Source organism: Martes martes (genome assembly GCF_963455335.1).
Source record: "Martes martes genome assembly, chromosome: 1".
In the NCBI taxonomy this organism is placed as follows: domain Eukaryota; kingdom Metazoa; phylum Chordata; class Mammalia; order Carnivora; family Mustelidae; genus Martes; species Martes martes.
Genome location: NC_137888.1, coordinates 207396989 through 207411630, shown reverse-complemented (window position 1 = coordinate 207411630; position 14642 = coordinate 207396989). Strand labels below are relative to the sequence as shown.

Genomic DNA, 14642 nt, shown 5'->3' with positions numbered 1-14642 from the left:
AGATCACCACAACCAATATGACAATAATGAAAAAGCTTGAAATACTGTGAGAATTATCTAAATGTGCCACAGAGACATGACATGAAGTGAGTCAACACTGTTGGAAAAGTGGCACCAATAAAGTTGTTCCATACGGGGTTCCCCAAACCTTCAATTTGTAAAAATCGCAATGCAAGTACAAGAAAATGAACCACAATGACGTGAGGTATGCCTGTATGTTAAAGTACTACACAGGATGGGGACTTTGTCTCACTCACAAAATGGCACCTAGAACTGTCCTTGGCAAATGTAGGTGCTCAGTAAGTGTTCATAGGTCGCATGAATGCTCTTGGGGGAAAAAAAGGTTATTACATGAAAGCGTTTTAAGTAGAGCAATCATCAAAAGGGCTGGAGGAACATTCAGAACAAGGGTTCAAATAAATCTTTTCAAGGTTTTGCTCTTTGGCTCTGAGTCTTTGTGAAAATTCTGAGCTGAGTTTGCTAGTTTACAAGCAACTTCCATTCCTGCCCAATATAGAAACCATATCTCTGTCCTCTAAATGACAGCAGAAATCATCTTGGTTTAAATTCATTCGTACATAGTAGGCACCAAAGTATTTACACTTCAGAATTGCTATTGAAGTGTCTGATCCAGCATGAAGGCTTTGTACCTTTTCCTGGTAATGCATTTGTTAATTGAGGCGAACGTCACACAACATGAAATGCCCCCCTTTAAAGTACACAATGCAACGGCCGTTTAGTATATGTGCACAGTGTTGTGCAGCCACAACCTCCATGTAGTTCTAGAACATTTCCATCATCCTGAGATAAAACCCATTAAGCAATTACTTCCCATTTTTCCTTCCCCTGGGCTCTGGAAACCACTAATCTGCTTTCTGTCTCTATGGATTTGCCTGTTTCGGACATGTCACATAGAAATGGAATCCTACACTGTATGACCTTTATGTCTGGCTTTTAGCACCCAACATGATGGTTTCAAGGTTTATCCATGTAGTAACATGAATTAGAACTTTATTCCTTTTTATGAATGAATAATATTCCACCATATGGATATACCACTTTTTAAAAAATCTATTCATTTACTGATGGACATTTGGGCTGTTTCTTCCTTTTGGATACCATGAATAATGCTGCTATGAACATGGGCTTGCAATGATATGTTTTGAGTCTCTAGGGTGTATTCCTGGGAGTGGAATTGCTGTGTCATACGGGACCCAGCATATGTTTAACTTTTGGAGGAAATGGACAGTGAACCTTCATAATGAAATGTTCCTGTTAATTACATGATTGTTCACTACTTCCATGAACACTGTTGAACTCCCTTTGTGGGCTTGGGCTGATTCCTGCCCTCAGAAAGCTCACTGTCTAAGTGGCGACAACACGTCATGGAAATGTTGCGAGTCCGCCAGAGGTAACGATGGGTAACCTGGATGGAGGGTGTACTCTGGGCCAGGCCACTGTGTTAAGTGCTCTACATACAGTATTTCATCTAACCTTCCTATCCTTCCAAGGAGGAAGGTGCCATGAAGACCCCCATCTTACAGATGAGTAAATCAGTCTTGCAGAGTGTGATGGTGAATTTTATGTGTCAACTTGGCTGGGCCAGAGGGTACCCAGACATAGTTGGTCAAACATGATTCTGGGTGTGTCTGTGAGAGAGTTTCTGGATGAAATGAACATTTGAATGGGTAGATGGAGTAAACCAGATTGCCCTTTCCAATTTGAGTGGGCCTTATCCTGTCGGTCTAGGGCCTGAACAAAACACGATGTCTGAGTAAGAGGGAATTATCTCCCTCCTGAATGCCTGACTGGTTGATTGCTTTGAGCTAAGACACTGTTTCATGTTTTTTTGTTTGTTTATTTGTTTGTTTGTTTTGGTGTTGTTTTTCAGGCTTGCCTGAAACATCAGCTCTCTGTGGTCTTAGATCTCTGAGTTTGAACTTGGAATGACCCTATTGGTTCTCCTCGATCTCTAGCTTGTTCACTGCTGATCTTGGGACATGTCAGCCTCCATGATTGCATAAGTGAATTCCTTATAACAAATCTCTTTTATCTATGTCTCTTGTTGGTTCTTTCTCTGGAGAACCCTAATACAGAGGGTTGTGTCATTTTGCCCATGTTACTTGTCACTGTGATGCTGTGATTTGAACCTCTTCTGACCGCCGTAGAAGAACATGGAGAAATGGATACAAACTCATATGGAAGGGTTTAGGGAGACCATCCAGTGGGATGTGAAACCTGGATTGAGTCTTGAGCAGAGAAGGGTAGAAGAAACCCAGCCAGGTGAGGAACTGGGAACAGAGTTGCCGGCAGAGAGAACAGCATGTACTTGGAGGCCTGGAGCTTGGAGGGCAAGATGTGAATGGTCCCTCTGGAGTAGAGCAGGGTAGGGGTGGGGAATAGGGAGAGGAAAGGATGAGCCCATTCTGCTAGACTCTAGGTTCTCAGAGACACTGGTCATTCTCTCTGTTAACATTCAGAGTCAGTTTACAGACACTAAGTGATTACTACCTAACAGGCACTTTTCAAAATTTAATTCAATTTTATTTAAATTCAATTAATTAGCATATAGTGTAGTATTAGTTTCAGAGGTGGAATTTAGTGATTCATCAGTTTCATACAACACCCAGTGCTCATTACATCATGTGCTGCCCTTAATGCCTATCACCCAGTTACCCCATCCCTCATTCCCCTCCCGTCCAGCAACCTTTGGTTTGTTTCCTGTGGCTGAGAGTCTCTTATGGTTTGCCTTCCTTTCTGATTTTGTCCTCTTCTATTCTCCCCTCCCTTCTTCTATGCTCCTCTGTTTTAAAAGGCACTTTCTTGGTCTGTGTTTTTAAACTGCCTATCATATCCATTCCCCTTCCCCCTCCTTTTACTAATTGAATGAATTCCTTAGATTTTATCCGGACCATGTTCCCCATATACAGACCACACTGTCCCAGCTTCCCTTGCATCTAGTTTTGGCTGTGATACCTCCAACTTCTGGGTTGTTGCTTTAAGACATATCTCCAAGGAAATTATTATAACCTCATTAGCATGTAATCGAGCGAGTAGATGTATCCCTTTTCTCCACTCTCCCCTCTTCACTTTGTGCTCTAGACAGATTGTCCTGGACTCATCTCCCCTCTACCCACCGGTACAAATGCCACATTGCAGCCACCCGGTTTGGGTCATGTCATTGAAGACAAGATGCCAGGGGATGGTGGAGCAGAAGTTTGGAAAGAATGTGGATACCCTTAATGGCCTCATGGAGCAGAGTCCTTTCACCAGCGTGGACTGTTAACTCAGAAAGTAATAAAGATCCATCTTTTTAAAGCTATTGGATATTTGGGTCTCTTTGTTGTAGATCAGCATACTCTAATATAATTTCACTTAGACTCTTTCTTGATCTGGGATCAGTCCTATCTTTAGGGGGCAGTATACACACATGTGTGTACATGTGCACACACACACATCCGTATGTACATACACACTCTATCTCTACTATGAGATATATAGCAGTATACATAGAGTGATAAACAAGGTGAAATACATTTGTATATTTCACAGTTATACATAATATAAATTATATATTGCAGAGTATTATTGTGTTATAATTAATTTCTATTATATTAGAATTAAAAACTATTATATTAAGCTATGTTACATACCATAACATAGAATACATAATATATATGACATATCACACACTTATGGTACACAGATGATATACAATGGATAGTAGACATATAATATATAGTATCCACATCCACTTGCTAATTTTGGGCTTTGTAAACATTTCTTACCTGACTCGGCTCAAGGGCTGGGCTTGTGCTCACATCCTTCATGGCTTTGGTTGTCGCTGAGGAAGTGGTTTCTGTAAAAAAACATCAAGGGAAGTTACTGTTGGAACCGAGAGTAAAAGGGTGGAGAGGTGGACAGAAAGGTGATTAGAAGGGCTGAACTCATACTTTATTTTATTTTTTCTAATTTAATTTTAATTTTTCAGTGTTCCAAGTTTCATTGTTTATGCACCACACCCAGGGCTCCATGCAATACGTGCCCTCCTTAATACCCACCACCAGGCTCACCCATCCCCTCACCCCCCGCCCCTCCAAAACCCTCAGTTTGTTTCTCAGAGTCCACAGTCTCTCATGCTTCATCTCCTCCTCTGGTTTCCCTCAATTCACTTTTCTTTTCCTTTTCCTAATGTCCTCTGTGTTATTTCTTATGTTCCACAAGTAAGTGAAACAATTTTTTAATTAAAAATTTTTTTATTTATTAATTAAAAAAATTCCAGAATCATTAACACACAGCATTATATTAGTTTCAGGTGTCTGATATAGTGATGCAACAGTTCTGTACATTACTCGGTGCTCATCAACATCACCTGTCCCACCCATCCCTCCACCGGCCTCCCCTCTGGCAACTGTTGGTTTGTTCTCTATAGCTAAGGGTCTGTTTTTTTTTTTTAATTTTTTATTTCTTTTCAGCGTAACAGTATTCATTGTTTTTGCACCACACCCAGTGCTCCATGCAATCCGTGGCCTCCGTAATACCCACCACCTGGTTCCCCCAACCTCTCACCCCCCACCCCTTCAAAACCCTCAGGTTGTTTTGCAGAGTCCATAGTCTCTCATGGTTCACCTCCCCTTCCAATTTCCCTCAACTCGCTTCTCTCCATTTCCCTATGTCCTCCATGTTATTTGTTATGCTCCACAAATAAGTGAAACCATATGATACTTGACTCTCTCTGCTTGACTTATTTCACTCAGCATAATCTCTTCCAGTCCCGTCCATGTTGCTACAAAAGTTGGGTATTCGTCCTTTCTGATGGAGGCATAATACTCCATAGTGTAAATGGACCACATCTTCCTTACCCATTCGTCCTTTTTATCTTGAGTTCAGGAATTTTGACTTACAACCCTGAGTCTAGAATACATTTGTTATTGCAAACCATATTTGTTGTCAAAAACAGCACTTTTGGCTGAAAGCTGCATACTTTTTTAAGGGGGCTTTCTTGGACCTCCAACCTTGGTGACAACTAACTCCAGATGGACTCAATCCATGTGTGAGGACTGTGAAGAGCTCTTAAAATTGGGAAAATAACCAAAGGCATTTCTTTTCCTTGTACAAGAGAGCGCATTTAACAGATCAACACCAGGACCCAGGTAGAATTCCAGTTTGTACATTGTCAGTAGAGGGGCCTGTTGCCTAGCAAAAGGCTCATTCACTTTGGGTTCAATCATATTAATTCATTCAACAACTATTTATTGATTGAGTTAGTGGTGGGCTTATGGCCCAGCAACCCCTACCCACCAGCTTGTGCTCTTGTCTCTCACCTTCCCCATATGGACTCCAGCTCACTTTTGGAGCTTATGCACCTCCAGGACCAGCTTGGACTTGGGGAAATATGGGAACCTGGGCTTGAATCTTGCAGGAGCACTACCTATTGGTGGGAATTATAATCTTGATACTAAACAGTTGCCTGAACTTCCCCATGGCCTTTTTAGTAGGAGCAGGGAGGTTTTTTTTTTTTTAATTCAGTTAATTAATATATAGTGTATTATTAATTTCAGAGGTAGAGTTCAGTGATTCATCAGTCTTATATAACATCCAGTGCTTATTACTTCCTGTGCCCTCCTTAATACCTATCATCCAGTTACCCCATCCCCCCACCCCACTCCCTTCCAGCAATCCTCAGTTTGTTTCCTGTAGTTGAGTCTCTTCTGGTTTGTCTCCCTCTCTGATTTCATCTTGTTTTATTTTTCCCTCCCTTTGCCTATGCTCCTTTGTTTTGTTTCTTAAATTTCACATGTGGGTGAAATCACATAATTGTCTTTCTCTGATTGACTTATTTTGCTTAGCATAATGCCCTCTAGCTCCATCCATGTCGTTGCAAATGGCAAGATTTCATTTGTTTGATGGCTGAGTGATATTCCATTATATATATATACACACACACATATATGTGTGTGTGTGTGTGTGTGTGTGTATGTGTGTGTGTGTGTGTGTGTATACACACATACATACCACGTCTTCTTTATCCATTCATCTATCAGTGGACATCTGGGCTCTTTCTTTATCTTGGGAAATGTCTTGGGAGACATTTCTGCTATAAACTTTGGGGTGCATGTGCCTTTTCAGATCACTACATTGGTATCTTTAGGGTAGATACCTAGTAGTGCAATTGCTGGGTTGTAGGGTAGCTCTATATTCAACTTTTTGAGGAACCTCCATACTGTTTTCCAGAGTGGCTGCACCAGTTTGCGTTCCCACCAACAGTGTGAGAGGGTTGCCCTTTCTCTGTATCCTCACCAACGTCTGTTGTTTCCTAACTTGTTCATTGTAGCCATTCTGGTCATTCTGACTAGTGTGCGGTGGTATCTCATTGTGGTTTTGATTTGTACGTCCCTGATGCTGAATGATGTTGAGCATTTTTTCATGTGTCTGTTGACCATTGTAAGTCTTCTTTGGAGAAATGTCTATTCATGTCTTCTGCCCAAGGAGCAAGGATATATATATACATACACACACTTACATACACACTTTGGAGAATCAGATGAAATATGAACTATGTTAGCAAACATTTGTAGGCACTGTCTTAAGTGCCCTGTTTGCAGTGTTTCATTTAAGCCTCAATTAGTCCTCGCAACAGCTCTGTGGGTTATATAACCTGGTCTATCTGCTCATTTAATGAATTAATTTCTTTTTTTCTTGATGAGCCTGACTACAGGTTTATTTCTTGTTTATCTTTTCAAAGAACCCACTCTTAGTTTCATTGACTTTCTTCTATTGCTTTTTTTGGTCTTTGTTTAGTTTATTTCTTCTCTGATCTTTATTATTTCCTTCCTTCTACTAGCTTTGGGCTTTGTTCTTTTTTTTTTTTCCCTATTCCTTTAGGTCTAAGGTTTTATTGTTTGAGATTATTCTTGTCTCTTGAAGTAGGCCTGTATTATTATAAACTTCCTTCTTAGAACTGCTTTTACTGTGTTCTGAAGATTTTAGGTCTGAGGCTCCTGGCTGGAGCCTTAGTCTTGATCTTGGGGTAACGGGTTCAAGTCCCATGCTGGGTGCAGAGATTACTTAAAGCCACTATTTCCTTACTGATTTTCTGTCTGATCTATCCATTGATGTAAGTGGAGTGTTAAAGTACCCAACTATTATTGAATTACTGTCAATTTCTCCCTTTATGTCTGTTAATATTTGCTTTATATATTTAGGTGCTCCAATGGTGGGTGCATAGATATTTGCAATTGTTATATCCTCTTGTTCGAGTGATTCCTTTATCATTACGTAAGGACGACCTTTGTAAGTATCACTACCCCAGCTTTTTGTTTGCTTGTTTGTTTACATTTGGTTGAATACCTTTGTCCATCCCTTCACTTTCAATCCATATATGTCTTCAGGTCTGAAGTGAGTCTCTTGCAGGCAGCATATAGATGGATTTTTAAAAATCAATTTGGCCACCTTAAGTCTTTTGATTAGAGCATTTACATTTAAAGTAATTATTGATCAGTATGCCCTATTGATTTTCAAAACTAGACATTATGGGAGCTTGCCTTTCTGGTGCAGGTCCCCAGGTGGGTGTGAGCTTGAACTCTTTGTGGCTCAGGGAGAACTTTTGCACTTGTAACATTCCTCCAGTTTGTGGTTGTCTCACTGGGGGTTTCGGTTCCTGACCTGACCATGTCTTTACTCCTCCTACCTTTCTTGATGTGGATTTAGCTCTTTCTTTAGCTGTGGAAGAGCTGCTCTGCTAGTCTTCATGTCACTCTTGGAGAGAGAGAAAGAGAGAGAGAGTTGCTCTCTACGTAGTTGCATCCTTGGTGTGTTCATGGAAAGAGGTGAGCTCAGGATGTTCCTACCCCACCATCTTCCCCTTGTGTTTCTCAGTTACATCTCCCACATTTCTTGTGCATAGATTTCCCTGTCTATGTGGTTTCCATGAGAGTGCTCATGCTTATACAATATGGTGCTTCCCCCTCAACACAGATCTAAGGGTGGGCATATAACTCAAACTGGACTAATTGGTACATTTCCAAAGAACTTACAATTAAGTCCAAAAGAGAGTCCGTTGATCTCTCTTTGGGTGGTTTGATCATTAACAATGGTAAAATTTGGACTTCTCAGTGGGTGTATTTCCTGTTCTGTGGACTAAAGAGGCAGAGAAAGCCAGTTTGCAATGAACAAGAAGAAAGGAGCAGACCCAAAGAGTTTCCGAGCCTGAAGTGTCTTGATAAGAGTCCCTATTTCAGTTCATTCTAGAAGCCCTGTTTTGCTCTTGCTCTTGAGTTCCAAGACACAACCATGCATCCTTATCATGAACTCACCTTTTCTGTTTAAGTTAGCTTGAGTGAGCTCTTCTTTGCAACTCAAAGAATCCTGTCTCAGTCAGCACCTTGTTATCTCTATTTCCAAAGTCCACTTGTCTTATTAGCCCCATTATTTCTCTAAATTTCCTTCTTTCTTTTTGTATCCTCTTTCCATCATCAATTTACCTCCAGAAAATGGAAACATGTACTAGCCTCTCTACACACCACACACACACACACACACACACACACACTTATCTGGTGTTAGACTCAATGAAAAAAGAAGACAAGAATTTCCTTACTTTGACAAGTGTTTTCATTGGAATTCTGGAATTGTGGAGCCCCAGAGAGAAGTTTGTATCCAGGATTACAGTGACAGTAGAAACCTCCATCGGTATTCTGACATGCAGCATTTGCTCCACAATATATACTAATGGGTGGTTTACATTCATCAATATCTGGAACACAAAGGAGGAATTTGGCCATTAATTTGACAAAGATTTATGGAACATCTAATATGTGCCAGAGGCCATACTCTTTCTACCCAATCTGTCCTGGTTTTCCAGGACAACTCAGTTAAGTTAGTGGGTTGTCTTTGTTCTTCTCTTTCCTCTTTGACTTTGGTTGGATTCTCTGAGAAGTAGACACTGAGACAAGAATTCATGTTCAAGTACTTTATGTGGGAGGTGATCCCAGAAAACCTTGGAAGGGAAGTGGTGAAATAAGGCAGGGAAAGCCAGGCAGAAAGTAAAGAGGGAAGTTTCCATTGTGGGCAACTGGGACTTGATACCCCTGGGACCCTCTGGGAGGCAGTGTAGAGCACATGCTGCAGTGTGACTCCCCAGGGGGTGAGGGGGGATGGGGTACTTATCTGCCAAATCTTTTTTTTTCCTCTTAAGTTCTTATTTAAATCATAGTTGGTTAAAACATAGTGTAATATTGGTTTTGGGAGTAGTATTTAGTGATTCATCAGTTACACACAACACCCAGGGCTCATTACAAGAAATGTCCTCCTTAATCCCCATCACCCATCTAGCCCACCCCCCACCCACCTCCCCTCCAGCAACCCTCAGCTTGTTCTCTGTAGTTAAGAGTCTCTTATGGTTTGCCTCCCTCTCTCTGTTCCCTGCTTCCTCTGCACTCCTCTGTTTTGTTTCTTAAATTCCACAGATGAGTGAAATCATATGGTATTTGTCTTTTCCTGACTGGCTTATTTTGCTTAGCATAATACACTTTAGCTCTATCCATGTCATTGCAAATGGCAAGATTTCATTCTTTTTTTTTTAAAGATTTCATTCTTTTTGATGGCTGAGTAATATTCTGTTGCATGCATATGCACCCACACACCCACACACCACATCTTCTTTATCCATTCACAGTTGATGGACATTGGGGTCTTTCCATAATTTGGCTTTTGCTGGCAATGTTTTTATCTGCCAAATCTTATTTATCGACAGAGAACTGCTTGCAGGGATAATTAACTCTCTAGTACGTCCACCTGTTTTGAGCATGAACTGAGTGGTCTCCAGTAGACAGAGAGAGCCTTAGATTTGGTGTGCAAAAGAATGGCAAGTGCTGAGAGCATATAAGTGGGAAATTGAGTATGTCTGCTGTTATGAACCATATGTATATCTCCTCATTTCAACATGTTGAAACCCTAACTTCTGGTGTGGCTGTATTTGGAAATAGGGCCTCTAAGGATGTAACTGAGGTTAAATGAGGTTGTAAGAATGGGGCCTTGATCTGGTAGGATTAATGTCTGTAGAAGAAGAGACAAGAAAGCTTTTCCACCTGCCTGACCACTATGTGCACAGAGTGAGGAAAGACCGTGTGAAGATAGAGTAAGAAGACAGGCATCTTCAAGCCAGGAAAAGAGGCCTCCTGGGAAAGTGGAACTGCTAGAACCTTGATCATGGCTTCCCGGCATCCAGAACTGTGAGCAAATAAATTCCTGTTGTTTAAGCCACTCGGTCTGTGTTTTGTCGTAGCAGCCCAAGCAGAGTAATACACCTGCTAGATTAACTAATTGAGTTAGAATGTCTTGATGAAGTCCACGTGTCCCCAGTCCTAAGCGTCACAGTAGCCCCTTTATAAATGTCAGGTGGATAGCAAAGATGTGTGATTTCCCCATCTGGTATGGCAAACACGGAGCTGGGAATTTTCACGTTGTGATATAATAGAGCAGATGCTCTCGGTTGTCTGTTCAACCACTGTTCTGTTTTGAGGAGGCTGTCTTGTTCCCATCACCCAGGCACTCTCTCCCCAGCCTCCCTTCCAGTTTTCATGTCGCACCCCCAGCCAATGAAGAGTAGGGATGTTCTTCCTGGGGCGTCTGCAAGAAACCTAAGCCTGAGACAGAAGTCACTGCGAAGGGAAGAGATTCAGATTGGCGTTGGGATTTTTGTTTGCGACCCTGTAAGCTTGAAGACAGTTGGTTCTGTGATCACTGGGATATTCACTGATGAGTCACTTGGATAAGAGGATGGAATGAAAAGCTCCCTCCGAGGCAGGATAGAACCTACTCGTTAGAGCCAAAGAAATACATGATGGTGCATTCATGGAGAGAGACATTATCTATGTGGGCCAGTTTGAAGAAAGCATGTGAGAAAATTCTCCAAACAAACAACAGATTAACGAGTGTGAAACGAGGAAGTACAGAAACCTCAATGTAGGGGGAGATGAAGGGAAGAGGAAGCAGGGGTGAGCAGTGAACCTTGAGATAAAGTTAAAATTAAGGGGGAGTGTGGCAGGGGAGATGGGGAGGGGTTGAAATTACGATATTTTAAAGATCTTATCTCTTCACTGGAGGAGCAGAAGTGAGGGTGAAATGAAGGATCTTTTAAAAAAGTACCAGTATAATTAACATACAGTGTTATTTTAGTTCTAGGTGGGCAATATGGTGATTCAACAATTCTGTATGTCACTCAGTACTCATCATGGTGAGGGTACTTTCACTCCCTTCATCTGAAATGATAGGGCAAACAATGCATCTTGAAAGGGGAAATAATTGATGAGTTAAAAAAAATAATAGTTGAGAAACACATGTTTGAATATGAAGTTAAGAGAAGGTAGTCATAAATGGGGTGGAATAGTGTATTAGGACTTCCAAGTAAATAAAGGGAAATGATGGGGTGCCTGGGTGGCTCAGTCAGTTAAGCATCCGACTCTTGGTTTCAGCTCAGGTCATGATCTCAGGATGGTGAGATTGAGCCCCATGTTGGGCTCTGCTGGGCATGCAGCCTGCTTGGGATTCTCTCTCCCTCCCTCTCCCTCTGCCCCTCCACCAACCCTCTACTCCTGCTCTTTCTCTTAAAAAAAAAAAAAGGAGAAATACTGATTTCATGAAAGCATTTCTTTCTTGACCACGGTGGAGTTGTTAGATTTTTTTTTTTTTTTAGCAGTGTGCATTATTGGTATTTGCCTCCCCATAGATAGTCCTTACGCTGTCTTCCTTCCACTCCTGCCTCTGGATGGTTTGAAAATCATCCCTTACCTTCGCATGTAGCCAAGGGATATGTGAAGAATTCCTGCCCATGCATAGAAGTGTATCCATGTTTGCAAGTACAATAAGTGCTGTTGACACAGTCAGCATGCTGGGGGCAATCACAGTGAACTGCAGGGAGAAGAAGAGGCAGGTCAAACGTCCACTGGGGTTAAGAGATGTCCTGTTATCATTTGACTTGGCCTCCGACCGGGATCTCTTGAGGATGAGGAAGCCTACACTCTTTGTCTCCTTTGAGATCTCAGTACATTAAAAAGTGAGAGACACCAAACCTAAGTTACAAAAAAAGTGAGATTCTTTTGCATGATAAAGGACAGAGGTTGGTGTTAAATAATTTTAACACAAAAATTTCAAGGTGATGAAATTGTGCTATTCTCAAGATCACTGCAGAATTTATAAAAGGGGGAAAGAATTGGTTGAGACCCTGGGTTCGATCCTGACTCTGCCACTTACCAGCTGTGTGTCTTTGCACAAATGTCTTAACCCCTCTGTGCCTCAATACCCTCATCTGTAAACTGGGTTATTGTGAAGAGTAATTGAATTAATACATATGAAGTGTGTTGGGCAGTGCCTGGCACATAGAAAGTATCAGCTAGGATTATAAAAATTCGAATTCGTAGGGGTCCACAGGAGGTATATCCTGATATGGGTACACATGATCTTTGTAACCCTGTGTATAACTTCATTTGGACAAGGAGACAGGAAAAATCTTAATTTGAGCCCTCTTGGGAATGAACTGAGCTGAGGAAGTATCTCAAGCTTTGGGTCCAGTGGAGAAATCTGAGAACTGTGCAGTGTTCATGGGGAGTGGGAGCTGGGAACATGATGGGGGCCACAGCAGACAGTCTGGCTACTCAGAAGGCATCCCCTGGAGGTTGGCTAGAAAGGCAGCATCTCAGGCCCCACTCTAGACCTGCTGAATCAGAATCTAGTGAGATCTCAGAGGGTTTAAAGTTAACCTGATGTCATCTTGTTCATCTTTTTTTTTTGCGGGGGGGCTTGCTTATGATCAGAATGGAATGGTTACCATCATGCTCTGTGTCTTGCCACTGGAATGCTCACTTTGTGAGACTTTGTGCGTGTCAGTTGCTGTTTTATTCCCACATTGAGCATATGGTGGTTACTGAAAGCAAATGAATAGACAAAGGACTGTAAAGTTAAAAGATATATTAAGGGGCGCCTGGCTGGCACAGTGGGAAGGAGTATGTGACTCTTAATCTTGGGGTCATGAGTTTGAGCCCCACGTTGGGTGTAGAGATAACTTAAATAAATGAAACTTAAAAAATATATTAAAATTTGATGAAATGATGAATTAAAAAGCATGACAGGAGCCAACATCCCTGAGTTCTACTGCCAGAACAAGACCCTTTGCTCTAGCTCCGTGCTGGATGTGAGTGGTTCCAGGTGTGCCCTTGGTCTACACCCTTCCTGGTCTCTGGCTGTGGGGAAGTCAGGCATTGAGCACTTACCTCTGGTCTTTTGAGCCATAACTTCTGATAAACTCAGCAGAAAACAGAGTCCTGGAACAGGGAAGCAGAAGGGAGACACATGAACTGAATGAGGAAAGATTCCAGGACATTCTCCAAAGGCTGTGTGTCAGTTATCCATAGCTGTTGATCCCAGTCTTTTATGCACAGGAATTTTTTTTAAAGATTTTATTTATTTATTTGACAGACAGAGATCACAAGTAGGCAGAAAGGCAGGCAGAGAGAGAGAGGAGGAAGCAAGCTCCCCGCTGAGCAGAGAGCCCGATGCGGGGCTCGATCCCAGGACCCTGGGATCATGACCTGAGCCGAAGGCAGAGGCTTTAACCCACTGAGCCACCCAGGCGCCCCTATGCACAGGAATTGAAGTTACCCTAGTCCCACCTAAAATGTAATTACATTACAAAATGTAATGGCTTAAAACAGCAATGACCATTTTCTTATCTCTCATGGTTTCTGTGTTTTGGGAATCTGGGAAAAGCTCAGGTGGGTGATTCTGGTTTGGGGTTTCTTATACAGTCGCAGTCAGGCTGTGTCTGGGGTTGGAGCAGCTGGGAACTGGATGGGAGCTGCCATCCCTTCACGTAGCCTCAGACTTGGGGAATTTGGCTTTCCTCCTAACATGATGACCTCAGGCATGCAGACCCCATGATAATTCAGAGCTCTAAGTAGGGGTGCCCCAGGCAACAAGACTACATCTCCCATTAAGATCCAGCCCTGGAAGTCATGCAACTCCATTTCCACCACATTCTTTTGGTTATAAGATTCAAATGGAGAGGGATTGGTCCTCTTCTTGGGGGAGGACTGGTGAGATTCTAGAAACATTTCTTGGAAGGGAAGTATTTTTTTGTCTTCTTGGGAAATTCAGACTGCCTTTACCGTGGTTGATAAAGTGTTCTTTTCTCTTCCCCAAACCTTCCTACCTGCTGGTGGGGTCAGCAGCCATGTTCTTGTTTCTGCAAAGACCTGAAATTACTGGATGGATGGGTGACTTCTCTTTCCCTTTCCTGAGAAATCCGATAACACTCTGATTGCTAGTTCTCTCCTCACCTTCTTGTCATTTCCTTATTACATACTAGTGTCTAGAATAATTTGCCATTTGTAAGGACAATATTAACAGCTGGTATGGTGCAGGAATTGGCCAATCAGAGGACACTGGAGACCCTTCTCTGCTGCAGCAGATATTATTTTAGCTGCTGAATTGTGGGGAGGTAGGCGGAGTCTCAGGGCAGGGTCTGGGCTGGCAGGAGTGTGGTGGGAACTAGTTCTGGACAAGGATTATTTACAAATGGTGTGGAAATATTTCAACATGAACAACCAATCAGTGGCTCTTCTGGTGTGTACTGGTTGACATTTACT

General features: G+C 42.1%; 1 protein-coding gene across 1 annotated transcript in view; it reads right to left on the bottom strand.

The window, feature by feature from the left end:
* The window catches only part of ADGRE3 (adhesion G protein-coupled receptor E3), a gene marked incomplete at both ends in the record, with an annotated part of 36860 nt that extends 23573 nt beyond the window's left edge, over positions 1-13287 (bottom strand). The window contains 4 exons of the mRNA XM_080819633.1: positions 3789-3859; positions 8600-8755; positions 11791-11910; positions 13269-13287. Coding sequence (XP_080675759.1) covers positions 3789-3859; positions 8600-8755; positions 11791-11910; positions 13269-13287 — 366 coding nt within the window. The remainder of the gene's footprint in view (positions 1-3788; positions 3860-8599; positions 8756-11790; positions 11911-13268) is intronic.
* Between the last annotated feature and the right edge of the window lie 1355 nt (positions 13288-14642).